Source organism: Taeniopygia guttata, chromosome 6, assembly GCF_048771995.1.
Source record: "Taeniopygia guttata chromosome 6, bTaeGut7.mat, whole genome shotgun sequence".
Taxonomy (NCBI): domain Eukaryota; kingdom Metazoa; phylum Chordata; class Aves; order Passeriformes; family Estrildidae; genus Taeniopygia; species Taeniopygia guttata.
The window spans coordinates 11,502,737-11,529,552 of record NC_133031.1 but is presented as its reverse complement, the minus strand read 5'-3'; the positions used below and the strand labels follow the sequence as shown (position 1 = coordinate 11,529,552).

Sequence of the window (26,816 nt, the reverse complement as noted above, 5' to 3'; positions counted from 1 at the left end):
TATATCTAGATAAAATGTGTTATTTTTCTGTAAATACTCTGGAATAATGTATTTTCTGCTAATTGATATTTTGTGATTCAGACAATTAATTGGTTATTGATACTCAGTTCTCTGCTTATATGCTGGGTAGGCAAAAAGAATTTAGTCTTAGTTTTGATAGTCCTATTTTTATTGTCTTGTTAAAGCTATACTAGTCCTTATTTATGTTATTTTACTGCTAGAAAAAGTATGTGATATATCTATAAAGTAAACTTGTCTCTGCAGCTTTGTAATTATCCAGGCCTATAGTACAATATTTTATCAGCTTTATGCAAAAGCAAGTTCTAAAAGTAATGAGTTGCAGTCCATTGTTTTAGATTATATCATCACAAATGAAATTGCCAGGAAGTTATTCTATTCTAGACACCTTTCCTTATATACTGTATGTTTGTGATATCAAGAACTTCTCACCTAGTACCTGGTTTCACATTAAATTCTGTATTTAGGCAAAAATGTAAAGGACCAACTGGAAGTATTGAGATTTCTGATGGCCACAAAGATGTACAAAGCAGTTTAACAATCTTGTTTGATACAGCTCCCATAATGCAGCCTCTTCTTTAAATAACCTTAGTACAAGAGTTGTAGACTTCACAGAATGCCATAAAAATAAAGCCTGGCTTTAAGTTAACAACTTAAACACACTTTGTTCCATAAGTGCTTTTATTAACATATACTTTTGCGATAACCTGAATGAGGAGCATGAACATGAAAAGTGGATTAACAAGTCAGGATTGACTCCCACCCTCAGTTTTGAAAATCTATGAAAAGGAGTTTTTGGTTGCTCTTATGTTGTTTTCCTTTCTAACATTGTCTATATTTAAATTGCTTTAGCTGCATTATATGTTCCAAACACATGAACTGTATGAAACTGTTAATAACTTTAAAGTAATAAAAATGCTTCTTTAGATACCATTTTTACTCTCCTCTCTTATCTTTGTAATAAGTAAGAGAGGAAAAGCAAATATTGATACTTCTTTCCATCATCTGACTTGAATGTAAAATGACATCATAATTTGCATTAACTTTATTTTTCATCCTCTTCAGTAAATGATTATGCATTAAGTTCTTTTATACACTAAGAAGCCTGAATGCAACTGTGTGAGAATTTTATTTAGCCAAACAGAAAGAACATATTCGCAGAAGATCTTTCCATTTTGGAAACCAAAGGTAACCTTTTGTGCTTTTAACGACAACACTGTTTGTTAGGTTTGTTGCTTGTGGTATTTTTAAAATTTTTTTTCCTGCAATTTGTTAGAAATATTTGGTAAAACAACTCTGCCATCTTTGATCATGCCTGACCCGTTTAGCTGGGAACAGCCCAGAGGGATCTGTCAGAGGCCAGAGTTGCCCTGCAGAGCCGTGACTCCGCCTGATTTCATGGAAAGGTGAGCTGGTGTTGGAGCACAGGTGAGAACAGAAACAGAGCTGCAGGTGGGCATGAATTCACTGAAGGAGTGATGGCAAGAACAGAGAAATTTGACCATAATTTTGCTTTCTTAACCAGGAAGAGATCTATGTCTTTTTAATGAATTTGAGTCTGCTGCAGTCCTGGATATTAATGTGAGATTTCTCTTGTGCAATGCGATAAAATTTGTGGTTGCAAACTGATTTGAAACTGTATAGTTAGTGAACAAAAGTAATTTCAGATGACATAATAATTTTCATTTACAAGCTGACAGAATTGTATCTGAAATTATTATAAGTGATTAAAAAATATATGAAAACCGTATTTTTGTATCCCAGATGTCACAATAGATGCTAACTTACAGTTCTAATAATAATTCCCAAGAAATAATGTTATTGTGATTTCTTTATGTAATCTGGCATTCACATCTTTTTATTATTGCATCTGTCAAAGATTTGTTTTACACTGTGGGGAATTGAAAGATAAATGCCAACAAATATCCCTGTATCTTATGAAAAATTGTTAAGTGGATAAATGTATAAATGCATTACTGTATAAGATAAAACAAATCTTAATTCATGACAGAAAATGTCACAGGAATCAGTTCTAAAATCCAAAGTTTCATGAACAAAACTACAATTCAAGAGTTGTAAATGGAAAATTACTGATCTCCCAAATTCCTTTTGTCTGTGTGAATACCTAAACCAGCTGTCCAGTGTATAGTTTCCTCCTTTATTTCTGGAACCTTTTCTAGTTTTCTATTTTCACTAAAGCATGTACACACACATTTAATTAAAGTAACTTTTTTTTCCACTTATGTTATGCAAAAACACACAACTTCTAGTTCGTTCCAGTCTAACTCACTGATCTAATCATGCATTGTATAATGATCCATCCCATTTTGTCCAGGCACACGTATAGCAATGTACGAAATGAATGTTCCTTTCCTTAAGAATGCTGTTAATATGAACCATCAGGTTGTGGGTGCTCTGCTTCTTGGGGGTATTTTTGTGGAACAAAAAGCGGAAAGGAACCACTTCAGGTTGTCTACTACTAGGAAGTATTACAGAGAAAAATGGTTTCTTGCTGTAAATTTAATCAATCTTGGTTAATAAGTTTGTTACTGCTCTTAAATTCCAAAGTATCACACAGGTAAGGAGTTGCACAATTGATTAGTTTAATGTCACTGAATTAGAAGACCTCAGCTCCTGAGATGGACCAGTCAAACCCTCCACTACTAGAGAGAGCAAAGTCTGTGTGTGAGAGCTGCTGTGGCAGCAGTGCTCATATTCCTCCACCTGCCTGAAGAGGCACAAGTGCCGTGCTCAGGAGCTGAGCTGAGCTGCTCACCCACTTGCCACACACATCGGTGTCTGTTCTGCCTAGTCTGTCTTATGCAGGAGTAAATAAACAACTGAAGCTGTCTTCAAAACCACAGGGGTACCTTCATAAAATAAAATGCCATTTATGTTTAGCTGTTAGTGTTGCACTTGGTGTTTTCAAGAGCATTTGTTATGAATACATGAAGAAATAATGTTCTATTGTCCAAAATGCAGTGTATGAAGTGCCTGAGCCCTTCTCTGCTGCTGTGTTTTTCTGCACCTACTGCTAAATTGCAGCTTTTTAGGGAGGAGACAAGTAGTGTCTGAAAGACACTCATGTCTGCTGGATTGCTTCCCAGTGCTGTTTGCTCAGCATGGAGCGCCGCGGATCAGGGCTGCAGAACGCAGTCAGCCCTCCTGTTGACCCGTGGTTTTATGCCAAATTGTTTAAGGCAGAAGCTGATGTGGTCAGGAAAGGTAAAGTTAAAAACAGAGGAAAGTTCAGTGCCTCTTCAAGAAAAGAAACCCCTTCAGTTGTTGGTTAGGAGGCAGCTGGAAAAGGCAGCAGTGGTCCTATGGAACACTGTGATTCTGTTGCTGTAGAGGAAAAGGGGTTGTTTCCTGTTGTTACCCTAAAAGCCAAGTCTGGTAATGATGGTTCTCATGGCAAAAGTGAAGCCAGCAGTTTTGCTGAGGAGACAAATCAGTAAGTGCAGCAGCTGAGTCAGAAAATGAGTGTTGGTCTGGGGAGAAACATCAATAAAATGTGCCTTAGGGATCAGGAGGTTGCTCCACTGTGGGTGAGATCTATGATGCCATGAACTACCGCTGCAAGCTGCCGCTTTTGCAGATGTGAGAAATGTTTTTAAGGCTGTTCTGTGCATGATATGGGATGTCTGAGTCAGAGTTCATGGCTTTGTACACTGCCTAAAAAATGTACTGTGGCAAATTGTCACATTGGGAATTAATTTTGCTTCTCATGCGATCAAGTGCTTCTTGTCTATATTTTTATTGACATTTTTATTTTTGAAAATGAACTCATCTTTTTTCTTTATTTAATTTCTATGACATTATGACTTTTTAAAATTTATTTTAGGTAATCCAGTTTGCCCTAGTAAAACGCCTATATACCCTCATGTATTACTCATTTAACGCAATCTAAGTGTATCCTTATTTTGGGGTGTTGTAAGGGATAATTGTGCTGAAAGTCTACTAGAAGGATGTATGGAGTTTTAACAGACACAATTATTGTGTCATATAATTCACAGCCATAAGAGCAGTCCGGTTTTAAGGGGTAATGTAAAATTACCCACTCCCTCTCCATGTCTTCCACAGAAAATAGCTGATGTTTTGTATGTTTTGGTACATGTCACACATTGCCTGTTTCAACAACAGCAGATGATGAGGCACTGACCCCAAGTCCTTATCAAAGTAAAATTTCCAAGCTGAAGTTGAATCAGAGCTGGCTTACCGATGGAAAAAATATATTAAAAATATAGCACTGTAGAAGGAGTTATCATAGAGAAGATACTAGGAAACCATTTTTCTGATTATCCATCACAGGTGACTTGTAGGGTGAAAGCAAGGTTGTGGCACTTAGAGCCATTACTTGCAGCATGAAGGAATGAAGCAGCATTCAAGAGAATAACGACAGAAGAGAAATGTGCATTTATTGTCTTGATTAAGTGAATGAATCCTGCTTAAAAGTGCCATGAGCTTCCTTTGTACAGAGATGTGCATCTCCACAGAAAGCACAGTGTGGATTAAATAGGAAGTTTTTGCTGTTGACTTTGAGGGAAGGCTTGGAAAATATTCACTTCAGCAGAGCTGTGCTCACTTACTCCCTTTGAGGACCTGTCCCCATTATTTTAATGAAAAGCAGCAGACAAAATCTGATCATACAGAGCCTTCTCCATACCAAACCCAAAGTTAAAATGAGTTCTTTCTGCTCAGTGTAAAACTGAATTTAGCAACCATGTCATATAACCAGACCTTCTGCAGCATTTTCTGAAAGGCAGTGTCATGGGAAAAGCAAAGGAAGCAATTGCAACATTCACTTCTCCTTTTTATTGCCAGAACCATGCCAGAAATGTTGTTAGGGAGCAACATTTAATTAAACCGTTATCAACTTAACTTTGGGGTATTTCATAATCTCACCCTTGGCATTGTCTTTTTATTAGGAAAAGGCTTAAGTGACTATGAAATGTAATGAAAGGCCGTGGGGAGGGCTTGCACACCACAAAGCTGCTAATCCATTGGAGGCCTTTGTGGGAAGTGAGCATTTTTCAACAGCAATGCAGAGCTTTGAAGGTTATCAGGACCTTTTATCTCCTAGTCAGCTTTCTCTGAACTTGAAACTCTATCTGTGTGAAGTACATCCCAGCAAATACCCACTGAGCTTGAGGTGGAAAGACTAATTTATTGCTGCTTTTCCTCAAATGTTTTAGATCCTTTTAGTTGTTTATTTGCTTTATGTTGCATGTGGGAGCCTGAGTGAGAGTCCAGGACATTAAGTACAATATGTGTTCAATGCTCCCAAGAGTTTATTGTGCAAAGTGTTAGGTGTTCAGACAGTGTGGGTTTGACACTGCAAATATAGAGGTATGTATCTGTCTTGACCTCAAACTAAAATAAAAGATCCAGACTGATCCAGTAATAGCACGAGTGCAATATTTTCCTCTCAGGTTTGTTGTTTCTGAGTAAGAATCTGATCAACTGGGAACAAGCACAGTGCCTGCAGTTCTCTTTCATATTTTATGTCCTATAACTTATTCTTTTTATTCATCATGGAGTCTAAGCCATAACAGGGAACAAGGTGTCTGAGAAAATCCTGACTGACTCGGACATTTGTACTCAGTCTCTTTTGTTAAGCCTTGCAAAGAGTAAGGAGAGCAGTTTGCTTTGTGAAGGAAGAAATAAACACTAGGAGCATCTAAGATGTAATTATTTGAAAGGAAGTTAATAGGTAATCTTTTAAAAAACCTGTTGGCAGATTTTGGAGTTTACTGCTGAATAGAGCTCCTTTGGTTTGAATCTTGCCATTCCTAACCACACACTCCCAGTGATCACTCTGGGAGCTGCCATCTCAGTGTTTAGTTAAACTTGCTCATGTCAGCACTTTAATACAGCTTTAAGTGACAGCAGTATTGGGCTGTCCCTGGCCTCATTTACTGCTGAATAATCATGTCATGCAAAGTCCATTACTGCTGTTCTGCATCCGTGCTGCTGGGCTTGCCCATCACTAGCAGCTAACAAAGAGGCACAACATAAATTAGCCACTCAATTTAATCCAAAATGCAGCTGGAGCATTCATTAGGCTCCTTGAAAAATCTCATCTTAACTGTCAAAGCTAAATACTTTCACCAGTTGTTGCTTGTTTGCTTGTTTGCTTTTTTCTTAACAGTGAAAAGTTCTGGAGATTTGACTGATGTTTTGCGCCTTAATTTTTTTGGGAGGAGTGGCAGGCTTGTTTTCTTTGCAATATTTTTACTGAAGATGTAGTGTTCCAGTGTGGTACAATAATTTACATAAATATCAGTTCTTCACTATTGTCACTGTGCCTTTCACAGAGGTTTAAATATTGTCATCTTTATCAAATGTATTATTGGTAGGATTAGTATAGATACCACTTGCCAAGGCTTACTAAAAAGTTCCATAAACCAGAGAGTGCACATCTTTCACTGGTTACTTGGCTTGAGCCATTTCCCCACATCAGAGGTACTAAAATCTGCCCTTCAGTGGAGTCAACAGAGAACAGTTAACCCTGGCTGTGTAAAAATCTGGACACTCACTGTGCCCAGATTGCTCCTACTCTTAGCAGCAGTTGAGTAAAATTTCAGAGAACATAATTACCTTCCTTTGGTGTGTGTGTTTTCTATTTATAATCTCAAATCCTCACTTCCTCTGTTGCATTTTCTTACACCCAGTTAGCTGTTAGAAAAAAAAAAAAAAAAAAATCATGCTACCAGAATGATGTCTTAACTAGAGCTAAATGGATAAAGTCTTAACTGAAGTCCTCAGTATAAAGCAGCACTCCCTGAATCATAAACTGAATTTTGTCTGCTCGTCAGCTGAGTTCCTCCTAACTGCATTGAGTTAGAGTAGCAGCAGGATGATGGGAATCACTGCTCTTGTGGCATTTATCCCTGGGATTCTCTATTGAGGAATTAATCATGTGTCATTAATATATTCACCTGCATGGGGAGTAAACAAAGTCTTGGACTTGGCAGGTAGAAAATCTGTTGCAGGGGCAGACTTTGAGACAGACTGAATTTTCCTTCTGTTGATACAACTGAAGTTAATTCACTCCTTTCTTCAGTCAAATATTTTGACACAATCTGAGTTAATCAACTTGCTCTTCAAAAAATATTGAAAAGGTCATACTAATTAATAGCAAATTTGGAAAAGGGATTTGCATTCAAAAAAAATGAAAAAAGAAATAGGAGGGAGATTCATACCTTACCTGAGTACAGTAACTGTTAAGTTAAAAATCATTAGGAGATGGGACAGCAAGTATCTCTAAATATATGTAAAGAGCAATTTTCAGTAAAATATAATAACTTAGGGCTTACTCCCTTTTCAGTTAATATAGAGGTGGGGTTTGGGAGCTCACTAATTTTTTTTTTAATTAACAGAGAGAAAAGCTATTTGATACAATCCAAGTGGTTCAGCATGCATTGCAGGTAAACCTGGTGAATTGATTATCTGCATTTCCCAAATAATTCCACTTGCTTATTCGTGATAATTGCTGCTCATTAGTAAAAAAAAGTTGTAATGGATGTTAACATCACAGAAATACCAACAAAAAACAAATGTTTCCAGTGTAGCATTTGTCTAAATTTCTCCTCCCCTGGCACTTTATTTAGACAGCTCTGTGTTTTATTGCATGGTAATAATTTCTACAATTTAGGCTATTTTTTTTTTTTTTAGTATCTTTTATGATACATGGTTATAATTTTCTAAAATTTTTTTTTTCAGTGCTGTGTTTTTCTCTGGAGAGGAAATTTTTTTTGGAGCATGTAAGAGTATTCAGTGGTCCAGAGAGAAATGCTTAGGCATTATTTTACATTTATATAAATATATATAAAAATTCATTTAATGGCAGTATTTATAGTTTCCCATAGACTTGAAATGTTTCAGTAGAGAGGGTTTAAAAGGGTACAGTTTGGCTGAGGAGGAAAAATTTCTTTGGATTTGATTTATTTAGACATTTTTTTCCCCTCTTTCACTGCAGTTTCTATAAGCTGTTAAATAGCAGAGCTGTTGCTGACATTTGGCTATTTGATTAACATACCAAGGTTTTTGCCTCACTTCATCTGAATATTTTTGAATATGTAAAACCCCTTCTATTTCATGCTGTCTTACAAAAAAAAAAAAAAAAAAGTTGTTTGCATTTGATTGCGTTGTTCAACCTCTAGTTTTAGGGTATGAAAACAGTAGTTTGTGCCTGTTAGGGTGGAGCAGATAGTTTTGTTTCTTGTCTTTGAAGAGATCTCATGAGATTAAAGAGTTCTTCAGCCAGTAGTTTTTCACTGGAATCATACTATAAACTGGGCTAGGGACAATATTTTGGTACTGAATAAACCTATATTCTAAATAAAAGTTGTTGTTGATAGGAAATAAAGCTAATTCTAGCATCAAAAAAAGTTTCTGGGCTATGTTGACTTCATAGGTCAAGATAACTTTTATATCAGAATGATCCATCTTTATTGCAAATCAAGCAAAAATATTTAATTGAATTCTTAAATGCAAAACTAAATATATTATATTTTCTGTAAGATTCAGAATTGACCCCAGTATTAGAAGTTATTGCAAATGTTTATTAATTACTTTTTTAAAAGACAGTGGATACCAGAGCTTTGAATGAAAGATAAATATACATTACTTCAAAACTATGAGGGGTTTTTAATGTTTCCTTAAGAGCAGCATCTCTGTGGTAGGATTCTTGTAAAATATCTATATAATTAAATAATTATAATTAGTTGTTATAAGTATGCTATTTTTTCCGTACAAATAAAAAGCAGATAAAGGTTATTAGAAATCTGGTTAGACATTTGGTAATTTTAACACTAAGCAAAGCTCTCGTTTGGAAAGGTCGAAATAAAGTTCATATAGTACTTCAAAGTAAATCATTGCATTATTCCAGAGACCTGCATTTTCATCTGGAGAGCAGCAGTGAATAATAAAAGCAAGTTCTCTTTTTGTTTTGTAAGCTAGGCAGATAGAACATATTGGGATAAGGCAATTTAGAAGGCATTAAAAAGTCAGATTATATCCTCCTGGATACCCACAAAACTTAGTTTTGTTGATGCTTTGCCTTCTAGGGTATTTGCAATTTAGGTGAGAAAAATAAGAGTAATGTTAGAGAAGCAGAGTAAAGTACAGTGGGGTGTCATGCTGGACCAGTGCATGCCTTGAACACTCATGGGTACATTAGCTGCTTGACCAATGTTTGGGAGTTTATTTAGAAAAAGAAAGTGCTACATTTTGTTTTAAGAGAGATGTTTGGCATAATAACTTATTTTGTTTCTGCTAAACCTGAGAGGCTTTCCAGGTAGTAAAATATTCAATTCCCCTGGAAAAACCCAGTGATTTTTTGGACCACTGACTTCTCTCAGGAAATGCACTGCTTATTTTGATTGTACTAGGGATGAGCTTTCTTCCTGGGTACTTGCTTCATCACCTAAACTTGCTCTAATTATTAGTCATGGAATACTGCCAGAAGAGATTTAGCTCACAGGAACAGAAGCACTTGAGAAAGACTGACAGAGAGGTATGTGTGTCTGCATAAAAACCTGATAATGTCTACTGCAAAAATCCTGGAGTTCAGCCCATATTGGGTGCCTCCAGTCAGTCTTTAAGACAAGGTAATATTTGTCCATGTTGTGTGCATGTTATTCAGCATCTCTTCCTCAATGGCAACACTGAATTTACTGAAGTTGCAAACATGCAAGCAGAATTCTGTTATAATTCACCATTGGAAGTAGTGGCCAGCATGTATGTGGGACACTCTGAGAAATCAAGTCTTCTCCATTTCTTCAAATCCTTCTTTCTTATCTTTAATCATTTAATCCCTCTCTCTAGCTAATTCCCTAAAGGAGATGAATACTTATATGTCTCTTAATTGTTATCTAAAAATGTTTATTCTTAGTCTTTTGGAAGTGTAATTAAGAAAAAAAAGAAAAAAAGGCAGCAAACCCAAATGTCCCTAGACAGATATTTAAACTTTGAGGCTTTCTTTATCTCAGATGTTTCTGCTCCATTATTCATGGGAGAGGGCTTTATACCACTTGTACCTAGCCAGCCACAAACTTGTTCTTTCAATTTCAACCCATTTCATATTAAAGATTAATTAACAAGAACTGAATTTTCTTTAACCATTGTGGAAGCTTTGGGGAAAATCCTAGCATGTGTATGCAATTGCAGCACGTAGACCACACAGACTTAAACAAGATAGGTGAGGAAGCAATGTGATTCAGAAGAATTTACACAGACTTTCAAAACACCCTGATGAGAGAGAGGATGATTTCACTGTTCTATTTCCTTTCCCAGGCACCTTTCCTGGTAGTGAGCCCAACACCAAGCTAGAAAGTGTAAAAGGGTGAGGTTTGATCCAGGGTAAATTTTGATCTTGCATCTGGAGTGTGTTTCACATATGTTTGTGCTAATGGATGTTAGTTGTAAAGTCATAAAGAGATTCTTTCAGAGGCATTTCCAAAGTTTCTTTTGTACTTCTGGGTTGTGGCTATTCTCTGCCTGGTAGGGAAATGATAACAGCCTTCACTGCAGTTTGTTTAGCTTTTATCAATAGAACAAAACTTAAAGACTCTTGAAAAATCCCTGTATATTTCTCAACTATTTAAAACATTTTTTTTTTGTGAGAAGGACTTCAGAGAGAAGAATTGGCCATTAACTCCTCTCTATCCTAGCCTCAGAACTTATGGAGTAAACTGTTCTCAGTGTCATAAAATTATTCTACTAAAAATAATTCGGGTTCTTTTCAACAATTTGGCCTTGGTTACCATAAATAAGTCTTGGATATCTTTTTTTTTTTTTTTTTTTTTTTAACATTCATACTGGTCTTTATTAAAATTTATGATAAATCTGATAATAAGCTACAAATGTACTGCAGGAGTTACCCCTAAATGATTTTCTAGTGACTGGCTTATGCTTTTGAATCCACTGGAGTAAAAATACACACTTTAACACAGTCACTTACTGAAGGTCAACATAAATGGCCTCAATGACTGGATGAATTTGGAGATATTCACAGCATCTGATGGAGATGTCACCTGGTTCTCTCTGTAAATTCAACTAATAGAGGTCAGCAATCATTGCAGGACATAGTTTGGCTCATAAAGTTTTGCAAATTTAGGCTCATTTCAGAATATCTGGAGTATAATGCTGTTTTTGTCAAAAGGTTAAAACCAAAAAAATTTAGAGGAGGAATGACTTAGTAGATAATTCCATTGTGAGACAGATAACAATAAAACATGGAGCAGGAAACAGGTGAACATAAAAACACCATGTATTCAGAGAGCATCCCGGTAAGCATTTCTGATTCCTTGCAAAATGTCTGGTTAGAGGATTCACAAGCCTCTGCCTGAGAAAACATCTCCTTTAGGCCAATAGTACAGTTGCATTTGTGAAAATACTCTTAGTGAGCTGAAATCTGTTGTTTCCCAATAGGCATGATCAAAGGATTTACCTATTGGAACACATATGTGAGAGTTGATTCTCTTGTCTGTATTTTATAGGATCTAATTCTGCATTATTGGAACATTTGGTGTTCCTTGTGCCAGTCAAGAATACCTGGAAATTGATTTTTGGTTCAATAAGAGCCATTTGAGACAAAATATGAGGGACACCTCACACCTGAATGACAATTCTTGTGTTTCTACTCTGTTACAGCACTTTAATTTTCTTGCACAGTGCAAAGTCGACCAGAATCAATCCCACTATTTCTAGCAAGTCTTGATTTACTCTGCACAAGACTCCTCACAGGTAGATTCCACAGATTAATTCTTAAAAAAAATACTTCTTAAATGTTTCCAATTCAAAAATGAGTCTAAACAAGGTGGAAATACCCAGTAAGATTTAATAAAAGCTGCAAGTGAGAAGAATTGGGAGTTGAGGAATGTCATTCTGGAAGGTTTTTGAACAGGGCTCCCATATTTTTACCATAGTATAAACATATATTTATACATATTTCCGATATATCTCACATATATAAACAAAACTGATTTAGAGAAAAAGTATCTAAGCTGAGAGTGGATGTCTTACTTATTGCTAGCAACTGAGTAATCTGTAAATCGTTAACTTAGGAACATTTTATTAAGTTCATTTATCTTAGTTCATAGCTACCACTTTTGCATATCACCTCTGCATTCTCTGACAATATTGTTAAAAAATAAATTGATGGTAGCAATATCTAGGCAACTTGAAAAATCATGTTGTTTTCAGATTGTTTCTTAGAGTTGCTATGAGATGTATACCCCTAAGGTGATGAGTAGAAAGGGGTCATCTGAAATAATCTCCTCTCTAGTCCTGCTCAGAGAGGCAAAACAGATAGAAGCTGTCAAAGAGGATTTATGAAGAGCAACGTGGAATTGCAATATGTTTTCTTTGGCTTTTGCAACACTTGACAGCAAAGAAAAACTTCAAAGACAGTTAGGATGTGCAGAGATTTTACCTAAATGCTTTCTTGATAATTTTGCAAACTGGATTTTTCCTGAATTGATAACATAACTAGCTAAAGCTGCTGGAAAATATTAAGGTATTTTTAAATTAGTAACTTCAGATGTAGGGGAGAAAGCAATGCCTTAGAGGCAGAGGCATCAGGTTGGCCAGCAGGGAAGCCTTTTTGTGTGGAATTTCAGTTGCAGCCATAAAGATATCTCCATGAACTCTCACACTTTGTCCACAGCCTTGGGATTGGAAGCAGCACGTTCTTCTGCAGTGTGTTGTTTGGTGTTCTTTCCCCTTTTGCTTTCAGGGCAGTGCAGCAGCTGTTGCCTCCTGCCTCGCCACCAGCCCGCCCTTGGTCTCTCAGTGCTACCCGAGCTCTTCAAAATATGTCTCACCCAGGCAGGAAAGAAAACTGGGTCACAGGCAAGCCCAAGTAGGCCTAGTTATTGCTATTCAGCTGCTTTTGTTTGAGTTGTTCTCTTCAGCCTCTTCAAGTCTGCTTATTCCTTTCATTAAGCTGTACTCAGAGCTGTGGTGTTTCAGCAGTGTTTGTTCAAGGCTCAGGACCTCCAGCTATGAGCTGTCCATCATGACTGCCACAGAAAGTAATGTGAATATTTCTAGAAGATGTGAGGCTAAATGATGCAGAAAGGGCTGTCGTGTAAAGCGTGAGTCAGAAAACACTTGGCCATTACTGCTTCCAAAGTGAGCTTTGTGCTAAAACGTTGTGATGAACCAGAGGTAGTGCTTGCTTCTGGCACAGTATTTCCATTTGCAGTTTTTTTAGATAAAAATCATGACCAGAAATGTTACAAATCACATCAGAAGCTGCCCTATGCCATTGGAATCACTATTGTGTATGACAGCTTCTGGCTCGTAAGACCCACCCAGGCAGTCTGTGGAGAAATGTTTATTACTCGTGCCACCTGACAGGCTTTTGTTTGAAACGCTTGACATTGGTGTAATCTGTCCTTCAGCTTGTCATAGAGTGACTGTGTAAAGCTGCTCCCTTTCATGCAGTCAGAAAATAATTCAGGAGCTCCACAGTCAACTGGTTGAGTGCCAAAAACCTCCAGCAACCGTCCTGCTCTGCCCTGCACTGGTGTGATGTGTGCAGCCTTGGGCACCACAGTATGAAAGAGACATAAAACAGTTGGAGACTGTCCAAAGGAGGCCATGAGGATGGGGAAGGGCCTTGAGAGGAAAAAAGCCATGTGAGGAGAGGCTGAGGTACCTTGTAAAATCAGCCTGGAGAAGAGACTGAGGGGAGACCTCATTGCAGTCACAGCTTCCTCCTGAGGGGAAGAGGAGGGGCAGGCACCGATCTCTGCTCTGTGGTGGCACTGACAAGAGCCAAGGGAATGGCCTGGAGTTGTGTCTGGGCAGGTTTAGGCTGGATATCAGGAAAAGGTTCTTTACCCAGAGGGTGGTTGGGCAGTGGAACAGCTCCCCAGGGCAGTGGGCACAGCCCCAAGGCTGGCTGAGTGCAAGAAGCATTTGGACAATGCCCTTGGGCACGTGGTCCTTGGGCTTGTCCTCTGCAGGGCTAGGAGCTGGACTCGATGATCCTTGTGGGTCCTGTGCAACTCAGGATGTTCTGTGATTCTGTGATTCCAGAGATGGACACAGCATGGGCTCACTGGGCAGCCTGGCCTAGCACCCAGCTGTCCTTTTGGGAAGAGGTTCTTCCTCACCAGTGGGAAACTTGTCTCAATTATTGTCTGTTTTTTCCTTCTGCTCTGCACTGCTGGCTCCATCTTCTCAATAACCTCCTCAGGGTCAGAGATAATTTGGTATTTATTTTATTTTTAAAGTCACTTTTAACTTTAAAGTCATTATGTGTGTCATTCTGAAAATACTTTTCCTATTGCTGCGTTTAATTTCATATTATTCTGTAGATTATAAGAAATTTTGTTACACTGTATGGTTTTGTATAACCATGCATCCTTTTGAAGTATCAAGTTTATGGTTTTTTTCTGACAATTACAGTGCTTCACTCTTGAACAAAAAAAAATCAGCCCATGTAAGGGATTTTGAAATTTAAAATGCTATTACTAAAAAATGTGTATTTTAGTAAAGGAGAGAGTGGCCAAAGTTTATCTTCTCCTGAAGGACAGTACAATGTCTACACAGCTTGTACATATACCTGCTTGCCTTTAAACATGTGTTTATATCCCTTTGAGCTGCAATTTGTATGTGTTCAAAATCCACCTAAATATATTCACACAGAGATTGGACTATATAATGGGTTTCGTATGTTATCTGTTAGGGGAGGCCAGGAAGAGGAATACAAGAATGAGAAATTCTTGTGCTATAATGAGGAATTCAAGCACTGCAAGAGCTTTTTTTAACTGGGATCACGATTAGGGTGTATTATTGATGTCACGCAGTATGTCAATTGCTAAAGATTGGAATGCCCTCCTTCAGTCCTTCTGCAGCGCAGGGCTGTGGTGAGGCTCACAGACAGAGTCCCAGCAGTCGCACCAGACAAGCTGGCATTTGAGCAGCTCAGCTTTGGCAGCTGCTGCCAACCTGCAGCCACTGCCAAGCTCCTGGAGCAGATCCCTGCACGTGGGTGAGTGCTGGGAGCGCCCTGCTAGACGTGTTCACTCTGTCCCAACACTGCTGCTCGCCTTAGGAGCCTCTGAGCACCTGCCACTGCTCACTGTGAACAACAGGGTGTTCTCCCTCTCGCTGGCAAAAAGACTGCAGGATTAAAGGAACAGTGTAGCTGCTTACGGTCACCATATTTACTTGTCTACCTCTGGTTTTCCCTCTGATCATTTGTCCAACCTAGACCTGAGTGCTGTAGTCGTTGTGGTGAGCAAACGTGCCCTTTCTGTGCTGGGGATCTGAGTAAAGGGGAGGTTTTATGACAAGGTGGGGCATGCCAGCGCGCCCGTAGAGGTGAGGGACAGAGCACACCAAGCCAGATCTCTGTCTCAAAGTTCCACTGGCTCAGGGAGTAGGCTGGGAAATCAGCAGAACAAGAAATGTGCACAAGGGTATCCAGTCCTTCGATCCCCCGCATAGCTGGGAGCTGTGAGCGGAGGTGGCTTCAAGGGGAGCACAGGCTGGCACACCACTCGTGTGAAGGACATTCTGTCAGGCTCTCTCCTTTTGTCACATCCCTGAATGCTGGCTTGTGGGAAGGTGAGGCTTGGAACAAAAAGAAGTCAGTGCATAAATACACAGTCCTGTGCCTGCAGAGTCTTGTTCAGAAACTGTAGTACTTCACCGGGAACACTGTGTCTCTTGTCACATCTCTCTGCATCTGACTAAGCCCTTGTCCTTACCCTCTGAGTCCTCACCCTCCAGAGCCCTCCAGGCAGAACATCACTTTTCTATTTAAGTGTATGAAAGCAAAATACATTTCAAGTTATTAAAAATAATTTTCTGTGGTTTTCCCGTCACTGCTGTCACCACATTTTTGTAAAAAAAAAAAAAAAAAAAAAAAAAAATCCATAAATGCACCCTGGTTAAAACAATAGCAGTCAAAAGAAATGGCACTTAATTGTGATATTGCTTGACTTGCTGCAAGCTCCTGACAATGTAGCCATCAACAGTAACTGTCAAATGCTCTTTGGCAGCTCTGAGGTTAGCTTGAGATTTGAGAGGAATGTTCAATACCAGCAACTGAACAAGATACTGGGAGAAATTCCAGTGACAGTGCTTTGTTGATAGGAGCAATGCAAGCTCTGGGAGCGAATAAAAACATCAGCTGGGAAATTAGGATGTTATTATATTATATGTTAGTGATGCTTAGGATCTTGGGAATAACAACCCTCATCAGCTAAGGAATTACTAAAGCAGAATTAAAGAATGTTGTTGCTTTATAAAGCTATAATGTTTTTATGGAATAAACTTCTCAGAAACTGCCTTTATGGAGTTACATATAAAACGATGATATCACTTATCCAAGGTCTATTGCACTTAATGGTCTTTGGGTTGATCCCTATATATGTATACATCCTAATGGAACCTTGATAAACTCTACAGCAACTGCAGGAAATTTGTATCCAAATATCCTTCCCTCTGGTTCCTGCAGTTGGCAACACAAACCATAGCTGAGCAAGGGCCTCAGGAGAGCTGGGAAGCTCAGCTCAGCATGGATTTTTTCAGAAATGGAAGGTCACAGTACAAGACAAATAAAGGCAGAATGGAAGTTTCACTTTGGAAGATTTTTCATACTGACGGTGAGGGGGGGAAAATACATTAGCAAAGACATTTTAACAGTGCAGAACTGTGTGCGGTTATAAGATTTAAAATAAAAAATAAGGACAAGAAGGGAAGGTAACAGACTCAGGGAAGACGTATAGAAGTGCCAAAAAAGCAGCCAAAAATTAAGATAGAAAAAAGGAGTGAGTCATCATTCTGGAGCAGGATACTACACCATGTCCCCCCCACACACACACACACACTTTGGGCTCTCATACAGAGTTGTGGACTCAGAAGTTCTGTCAGAGAACCAGCTGGAGGCAATCCTGTGCCATGATGATTCTGCTTCATCAGGGAGGCTGGACCAGGTGACCCCACCAGTGATCCCTTCCAGCCTTACCAATTCCATGAATAATACTTTCTGTGGGAAATCTGTGCTTTTCCACAGGGTCTCTAGGAAGAGAAGGGTCCCTAGGACCTGGCAAATAATTGATATTCTGCAAGAATGGATGTGGAAACCTAAGCACTGGGGAAAAAACTTCACCAAAACAAAATCCTTTTCGAAAAAATGTTATCTAGTTAAAAAACAAATCACCATACGGTTGTAATATTTTTCAATTTTTAAGCTTTTGTTCTTTATGGTTTGAAGATTTTGCATCCCTAAGATGTGTAGTGGAAGTTAGAGATGCTTGGAGCTGTGATTTTCAGTAAGCAAAAGTGGCATAAAGACTTACTTGATGGTAGATGAAGTTTCAGATATTAACTTTGAGGTGTCAGTACCTAGCACTCAGGTGGGTTTAACTGTAAGCTCAGTGGTGTTGTGCACTGCTTAGCAACGACTGCAACATGGTGGATTCTCCCTGGTGGATCCTCATTCACTGTGCCAGGAGAAGCACTCACTGACATCAGGGTTCTGTCTTGAGCGAAAGCACACAGAGAGGGGATATTGGTTTCCAAAGTTTCTTCCCAGTGGAAGAATAAAGGGGGAAATTGTTCTGCCTCGTGCTGTGAAGGTTTGTCTGTTCATACTCACTGGTGTCTAATTCGTCTTGCTGTCCTCAGTCTCTCTTTAATTTTCATTTTTGGTAGCAAGGGCAGAGCTTTCTGTGTTCAGAAACCAGCAGCTGCTAGGCTGCTTTTGGGGGTAAATGGTTCATGGAGTTACAAGTGAGCTGGGTATGTTTGGCTTAGTGATGAGTGTCATTTTTGGCCTGTGCCCTTCTGTATTGAACAATAGATGACAAAAAACCATAGGTGCTCTGTGGGGTGCCAGCCCCCTTCATTTTAGACATGATGTGGTGATTTGGGGGGAAGGGAAAGAGTTTATTTGAAAATATCTGCTGCTTCCCTGCTTTTATTTTCTGCCAAGAGCTGCTCATTGCTTTTCTCTACTTACAACTCAGTTGCTGGGGTACCACAGCATTCAGGGCCATGTGCAGTCCTTGCTGCCCAGGAGCACCTTGCACAAATCTTTAGCTTTATATCTCAGAGCTGCAAGCTTTCATATGTGATTAGGGCAAGAGTTCATCTTGTTTAGGCCTAGCTGTTTGGCCCATAATTTCACATCCTATTACTATGATACTATTTATTCAGTGCCCTGATGCATTTTAGTAGAAATGTCCTCAACAGTGGACTAATGTAAAATAGAGATTAAATGTTTCAAATCATTTAGGGTTTTTTTTTCTCTCCACCAGCTATCAAGTTTCTCTCCTGTGGAACTTCTGCTCCTTAGGGGACTGTCTCTTAACTTCTTATCCCTTTCACACATCAGCAAAAGTTAGGCAGCCATCAGGCAGGAAGATAACTGTCAGAGGATCACAGTCTTAGACAGCTTTACCCTTTTATCATAAGTTTTATTCAGCGAGCTCATTGTCTAAAATATCACCACAGATTTTTAGCTGTCAGCCTCTATTACCCAGATAATTTTTTCCTATATATCCATACTGGAATTTAAGTTTGGGGAGGGAGGAAGAATGGCCTTCATATTTATCTTTCTGTTATACTTAGAAAACTCAAGTTAAAACATGTATATTCAGATTGTATCAAAAATTAATATGCTAAAAAAGAATGTTCATATGTAATTTTAATTCTTCTTAGTATATAATATAAATGTATTACAGGTTGGCATACTGGGTGTATTTTTGCAACAGAAAAAGTCTTGGGAAAACTTAGAATAGCTATAATAAATTCTAAATCTGAATCATTCAGCAAGGAAAATTAGTGCTCACACACAGAGAACTGATGAGATTTAGGTAATGAATTTGGTTAGTGACTGACTTTATCCATCTTGGAAATAAAAGAAAAATAGATAAAGTTTGTAATAGGATTGGTTTGTCTTACTTGTAAATTGTCAATACAAAGGAACTTGTAACAAGATTTTTTCTTGAAAGGAAAAGGTTACCTCTCATCTCTTAGCTTCCTATGGGGCTTTTTCAAGGCTAACATTTAATGAATATGGTGCAGTGAATGTACTTAGATATGGCTTCGAGAGTTTGTTAGATTTGAGTTCTGGAGGTAGCTGGCACAAATCCCAATTTCCCTGCAGATAAAGAGAAAAGATAGTTTCTTAGGTTACCCAAGTTAAAATTAATTTACCTTCAGAATTAAGATCTTGCTGTTTAAAAGTGCTAATCAAATTTTCACTTTGTAACAAGTAGTGCTTACCAAGGATATTGGCACCTTCACTCCTGCTAAAACCATGAATAAACACAAGACCTGTGTAAGGTTGTATGTTTGGTTTTTTGATTGTTTGGGTTTTTTTTTTTTTTTTTTTTTTTTTTTTTTTTGCAGGTGACTCTCCAGCATTCAACTCATTTCAATTGAGGATAGTTTTTTCATTACTTTTTGATTGAGATTTCACCTTTCACTCACCAACCTAAAATGGAGAGTTCAGCCTAAGAGTTACAGCACATAGCTTTGCATCCCTTTTCATGATGAGTCTATAAGATTACACCTAATCCATGGCTTCATTTCTATCTCATGCCAAACCAGTGCCAGTGTAACATTAATGCTGTAGAATCAAGTACTCAAAATAGGCCAGTCAGACATGTTGAACAGTCTTTCTTTCCTTTTCTGTCTTCTGTGTACGCAGGAAATGATCTCACAAGTGTTAAATGCCAATAGTCAATATGTAGATATCATGCAGTTGTAATATATAATGGGCTGCATCTATTTCACTTTGCATTCATTAAAATCCTTGTGCTGTAGACGTTCCACTAGCAGAAAAAAATGGTTTTGTTCATCTTTGTTACAATCAGAATTATCAAACAGTTCTTCCCAAGAGAGAATCACTGTGAAAACTGTGAAATGTTTTATGAACTTCTGCCAGCAGAAGTCAGCTTGCTTTGTTTCTAGTCTGAGATGGGAATCTGTGCAATTAACCTTGACTCTGTCCTCTCTATAAACGATAGCAGATAAAAACTTCCGCTTCTGGTTTGGGAACCTAAGTGTCTTGAATCCCTTTTAAAAGGGAAATTCTACTCAGACAGATGAAAGACAGTTTTCTTCCTTTTCTTAAGGAAGAAAACTTTGTCTTTTAAAAGGAGCTGAGACTTAGAAAAAAAAGCATAATATTTTATGTGAAGTAATCCATATGCTCTTAAAGAAGTTGAAATAGATTTGTCTGGGGTGGGTTTATCTATTTCATGTATTTGCACAGACTTCTTTAGAGGTTAATATGTTTATATTACTTTTTGTCATGTTAATTTTTGCAATGGAGGAGGCAATAGCCTTGTGGTTACAGAAAGAACAAGGGTCTTGACTTTCTCAAGGTCAAAGAAGAAATTTGTGAACTGTGCCATGTAGCATCTCAGTGGTTTTGCTCTGCCTCAGCACAAGCCCCAGCATATGGCAGAGAATCTGTGCAGTAGGTTTTTGCAAGTGCAAGAATAGAGAAAACTCTTGGGAGAGTGGAATGTCTGATGTCTGATGCTGAGGCAATCACAGATTTTGTGGAACATGCAGGGTTTTTTTATTCTCTTCATGAATTAAATTTAGAATGCTGTATATAGTTCAGTACTTCTCACACATAAATCTACCTATATCGAGAAACATGCTTTAACTGCTCTCTTAACTTATAGGAATCCATATTTTATTGAAAATCTTGGTATTGTGTATGAGGTTTTCATGTAGTCCTCCCCCATTGTTGTCTGTGGCACTTTGAGGCTGCTGGACACCAAAGAGAGTTTAAGAGCCAAATGAGACTTTTGAGGTTCACTTCAGAAGTGAGGTTCTGGCTCTGCAGGATATTCCAATACCATGTGGAGTTGAGGTGGAGCAGGAAAGGCATGGGGAGGGCATGGAGAGAAATGCAAAAAGTGTGGCAGTGAGGTCACAGCAGACATCACAGCGCCCAATTCACTGCCTCTGCATGGACCAGTTTTTGCACGGGGACCAAAAAAAACCCCAAAGATCTGCCTGCATGCTGTCTTGTAATCTATTGAGGAAAAGCTGGCTCTGTGCACATGGAAAGCTATTGGGTTTCATGCATACCAATGACAAGATAAAGAGTTTCCCATATTTGTTCATAGCATGTTGTTACTTGCAGTAATGCAGAAGGGGTCCTTTTAGGAGAAGGGAGTGAGGAAGGTAAGGGGATGCTGGGTGCTGTTAGGGTTTGTGCTTTTTTGGGCTGGGAGTAAAACTTTCAGCATAAAAATTAATCTGCACCTTCATTCTCATAGGGGGTTTTTCTTCATAGAGCAAAGGTTAAGTAATGCATTTGTATGGTAAATGTCGTAATTTCTCAGTTGGCTTGGTTTGAATAGTCAGTAATTATTCTCTGTGATGCTTGTGACCATATTGATATTTTATTCAAAAGCCATTGAAATAAGCACAAGGGGGAAAGTTACTATTTCTGTTTTGTTATTGTTTTGTATAGGCCACATGCACAATGGTGTTCTTCATATTTGAAATCCCTTTCAAAGATATTTCAACTCAAAACACACAAGAAAACCAGATGACCTAGTGATTATGAGTGGTAATGATATTGTGGATTTAGGTGCTGACAAAGCCTAACATAATCTGTTTTAATTAACTAACTTTTTTTTCCCGTGGTAAAATGGTTAGAATCATATTCAAGGACCTTGTATCAGCATTCTTCCTTTTAAAATAAAGTCAAAAAGAAGAGACCAGTTTCAGCTTATGTACAATAAAAGAAACTACCATATCCTTTAGAAATAATAGTCATGAGAAAAATGTGTCAAACCCTACACTTTTTAATCCTCTAAAGACTTACTTGTATACTTCAGTGGGTCTTTCCGTATGCATAAAGCAAACAGGATACAGACTGTAAATTTTAAAGAGCGAGAGAATTAAAAAACCCAAACCCCCTGTACCTGGAATATAACATGTACTCTTTTTTCATAATGTATGTGAAATTTAACTGTGCTACGAGCATCGGGTCACCAGTAGTCATTTTGTGTTTTATAATAGCAGCAAATGAGTGAGATAAACTTAGAAATTTAGAAACAATCAATGGCATAATTGAGAATGGGCTCCACATGTAACAGGGCACAGAGTGCAGGGGGACTTTTCTTTGGGAGCTCAGCCTTATAACAGGTGCCATGTTCTGTGTGAGTTTGTCTTGTCTTTATGTTCTGAGAGGACTTTTCTTTCCATATTTTTTATTAAACAAATAGTCTGTATCTAAACAGTTTACTATGTTACTTTTCAGCACTGTGGTTATATTTCTCTCAGTAGAGGTTGTGTATTTTTTGTAATTTTAATGCTTTGTGAAATTTACATTCTGTAGTCTTAATCCTCCAGTGGATTATCCAAGAATATCCATGGCAGTTTATATTTTGGTTTTTAGCAGAAATATTTTCTTGGCTGCTCATTAAATGAGGAATCCTCTCCCAAGAGTATTTATTTCGACAGACTGTAATTGAGATTATGTACTTCACAAGGAATATATGAATATATGTGAATAAAGAGAGATTTATCATTTCATTCACACTTCAGTTTACCTTGGGAAGTTAGTTTCAGTATGTAAATATGTGTATGCACCAACTGATGCAAATCCTTGAGCAAAGGAGAAGGAATTGGCACTTCTCTTTAAGAGACTTTGAATTTCTCCAGGTTTCTGTTCTGTCAGGGCCCAAGTGCTTTGCAGTGCTTGGCCATCTCCAGATCTAAGCTGTTTTTGATGCTCCTTGTCTCAGCTGTGCTACCTGTGCTGAGCACAATAGTGAGGTTAGATCAAGGCAACCATGAGGAGACCTTCGTAGTTTGCAGAGAAAGACAGATTGCATTGCTGTTAGTAAGAAGGTGAATTTTAAATAAAGCCAGTTGGAAGATTAGAGAATGGAAAAATGCCAAACGGATTATATTTAAAGATGTTAGAGACAAAAAATGGTGTAGTCCAATACATAAATAAATATTTACAGGATGTAAAAAATGAACAAAGGTGTCTAGAGAAATGGAGTATGGGTAATCAATAAGTACTTCTTTAAATATGCACTGTAGAAAGTAAACAAAAAGGAAAGAAAATATTTATCAGTATGTGTTGAATGCTGGTGACAGGGACTAATTCTGACTGCACAAAAGACTTAAATCTTCACATAGTTGTTTCAGCAAGATAATATTGTCTGGTCTCTGAATTGCTTTTATCTTGGTAAGGCTTATTCTAAAGCATTTTTAACAAGGCAGTGATCACTATTCAAGACTAACAAAAGAGCATAGCTGTATTAAACTCCCAATTTCTCAACAAGAAATAGCAAGATAAAAAAAAAAGTATTTAATGAGGATTTCTGTTGAAAGGAAATCAAAATTAAGCCTAGTGCACACATTACTTAAATCAGTTTATTTTTGTAAACTGATTTTTAAGTTGTTATTTATATGGAAAGTTTGAGTGAAACTGCAGTTCATAACTATGTATGGTTCAGTTGGGGCTTAGTCTGTAGGTGCTGACATCATTGTTCAGGCAGAACAGGTTAACAATTGCTGAAATGAAGAGTTTTTCAATGGGTTTCTGTAATTACATCAACATAAGAATTCAAATTTGTTAGATTTGTGTATTACTGTGGAAATGGAAGTTGTGTAACTGTGTTTGCACAATAACTTTTAACAGCAAACAAATAAATAAAACAAAACAAAAGACATTAAACCCGAAACATTTCATTCAGTGCCAGTAAGGATTTACTGTCTAGATCCAGATTTTGTACCTCCTAGTGAGGAATAGGCTAAAGCTGTACTGGAAGCACTTTTAGTGTAATGTGAACAGGATTTCCTCTTGAATTGCAATTTTTCCAGTTATATTTTAAATAGGTGAAAAGCCTATTTGCTTCTTTATTTTTAAGACAGTGTTTTAGAAGTACAACTTTTAGAATTTCAAATTCAAATGATAAAGAAATGTCAGGAGAAGCTGAGAGCTGAGAACATTTTGAATGTTAGATCACTGTGGTGTTGAGAGAGCAAGTAATTAAAAAATCAAGATTTGATACTGTAATTTTCTTTTTAATAGCTCACAGAAAAAATAACTGATACTTGCAAGAGACAAATGCTTGTGTTTAAGATTTCAAATGTTTAGTAACAGCACTGTGATATTCATTCTTGAATAATTATTAATTAGCACTGATTAGGGTATTGTACATAGCCTTTAGTCATTTGCCTTGGTGTTGTCATACAATATTTGTGATGAACCTGAGAATTACAAACTTGGAGCTACTGCCACCTAAGTGACATGTGTGCCTGCTGTTCACACTGATGGGGGAGTCTGCACTGAGGAGCTCCAGCCTAGGAAGGAAATGTAGGTTTGTCAGCACACAGGGCTTGTGCTGTGCTCTGGTAATCCTATGTGCTGGCCTTCCACCTGGAACATGTGGATGAAAATACTGGTTTGTACATTGCATAGTTGAAGAAACTGATCTTTAAAAATAGCCATTTGTTTGGTACGTTCACATTTTGAACTAGAAAAGTAGTTGGAAGAATAAACATAAAATATGACATTTAAGGAGCTGTTGAATGTGTGAATCTCCAGTTGCTTATCAGATCCTGTCTGCTGTCATGAATGAATGTTTTCTCTTATTTCCTTAGCTTTTCTCTTTTTTTTTACTTTCATTCTCTTTCTGTTTTAAACCTATTTAGAATATTATGAGATTTATAAAGAAAATCTGTTTTTCTAAAAATATATCCCTATCAAAGCAATATCTGGTGCTTCATAGCAAAATAGTCATTGGGTTCCATGCAAGTTCATTGAGTTGATTTTTTACTCTGGCATGTTTTGCATAAGCTTCAGGGCATGAGAGTGAGGCATTATAATCAGCACTCAAATCAAGAAACCCTTATATTTTTGGGGTAGCTAAAGGAGATCTCTGACTTTTGTGGGATATTAGAAGAGCTCATATTGTTCTTTCCTTAAGCCAGAGAAACTCCATGGTGGTAAGGCTCTTTATCCTATGGCGGGTAAAATTTTTGCTAAGAAAAGCTGAAAAACAGCATGTAGAGCAGAGAAAAGACTAAACTGTCCTTATTGTCATTGTTGTATATCTCTGAGTGTACTGGGGCCATTTTCTAAAACTTCCGAGGAGGTCACAGCTGCATGAACCTTACCTAGAGGAGAGCTTCAGAGAAGCACCCATTCCGTGGAGGAATTAAGCAGCCCAGATCTCCAAGTATCAGTGCAGTGTTAGTGAAACCAGGAGGTGCTGCAGCCCCCTTTGGCAGGTGCTCTTTTCTGTGCTTTCCTAACCGTGCCCTTTGCTGTCCACAGAGAGCGAGGAGGTGTACCAGCGCCAGGTGCTGTCCATCGCCTGCATCGTCTTTGGCATCGTCGTGGTGGGCATGCTTTGTGCAGCCTTCTACTTCAAAACAAAGTAAGAGCCTTCCTCTGCTGTCTCTGAGGTTTAGCTGCTGTCCTTTTTACAGCCTTAGAGTTCTTCAGCTTCTCCCCTCCTCCTTTTGAAGTTGCTGTTATCTCTGGTCTGGCTGCAGCAGTTCCCCATGGCTGCACTAAGTCCTCCCCAAAACATAAACAGGAGCAATATGTGTTCTTCCTTCTGTTTTCTGATATCATGAAAGAATAGATTGTGTCATATCCAGTTCTCTCTTTTTTGGCAGCAATAATTTTGTGTCATTTACCATCAGTGCAATAATCACTTTGTTCTTCTGGAAACAATAGTTTAAACATACCATCTCCTTTTTGCATTTCATTTCATTTCATATTCCTGAGTGTCCATTTCTGTATGCTGACAACAAAACTAAAGTTCAAAATGCAGAAACATGTCCTCTGCAACCATCTGTAACCTGTACCTAATCCAGCAGCCTGTTGATGAAGATGCATATGAGTGCCTGTAACACAGAAGCACTTTGACCTATTCAAGTAGTGAAATCATCTGGACTAAACTAGTTTCAGGTGAAATACTCTCCACTCTATTATTTTATCTTCCCAACTGAATATTATTTTATAATATTTATTGTTATCTGTGTAATCTGAGTTGCAAAAACCTCATAGCAGTTACATGACATGCTTGTCAGTGCCCCTGTATCAATAAATATGTTCTGTATGGTGTTCATCCTTCACTCCTGTTCCAGCTGGAGTTAATGAGAGAACACAAATCAATATAAAAAAAGTACCTGCATGAGGTTAGTCAGGGTGGCTAAGCATCAAAAATGTGAGGGTTGGAACTATTTTAAGGTTTGGGTGTTTATCTGAATCCCCCTTTCTAGAATTTATTTTGATGTTTAGGAAATCTAACGAGGATTTGATTTTAGTTAGAAAAAAAATTTTATTTGACTGCTCTGTTGGGGCAGGGGGAAGTCACCAGGTCCTTTTTACCCCTTTTTCTTCCTCTCAAACTTCAGGGGTAGTCCATGAATGAAGATTTGAGTTGGTTCACCTTTTTTCTAAATTATTCTGATGTCTTGAGGGATTTTGTTTAATCACTCTGTGGGCATCCAGAGTGACAGTGATGCTAGCTGGGAAGGACAGGCTGGCAGGACAGTTCCTCCCTGCAAATTCCTTCACTGCAGTGTAAACTGTGAGCAGAGACAGCCACTTTGGCACTGCCATTAGGAATGTCATCATGCATTTTGGATCTGCAGATCTAAGAAGAAAGAGTGAGTGAGAATCTCCCTAGAAAAGCTTGAGGGTTTTGCTGATGAAGAGAGTTTCAGAAAGGCAGGATGGGATTGTCAGTGGGAAGAACATGCAGTCAATGAGCAAGAATAAAAAGCCTGTGAATAAAATACCCTCTTTTATTCACAGT

General features: G+C 38.0%; 1 protein-coding gene across 4 annotated transcripts in view; it reads left to right on the top strand.

Annotated features, from left to right (window-relative positions):
* The window catches only part of NRG3 (neuregulin 3), a 392,904-nt gene that overhangs the window by 333,409 nt on the left and 32,679 nt on the right, over window positions 1-26,816 (top strand). For all 4 annotated transcript variants that reach the window (XM_072930981.1, XM_072930980.1, XM_030275862.4 and 1 more), the window contains exon 5: window positions 25,322-25,424. In XM_072930981.1, the coding sequence (XP_072787082.1) occupies window positions 25,322-25,424 (103 nt within the window). The remainder of the gene's footprint in view (window positions 1-25,321; window positions 25,425-26,816) is intronic.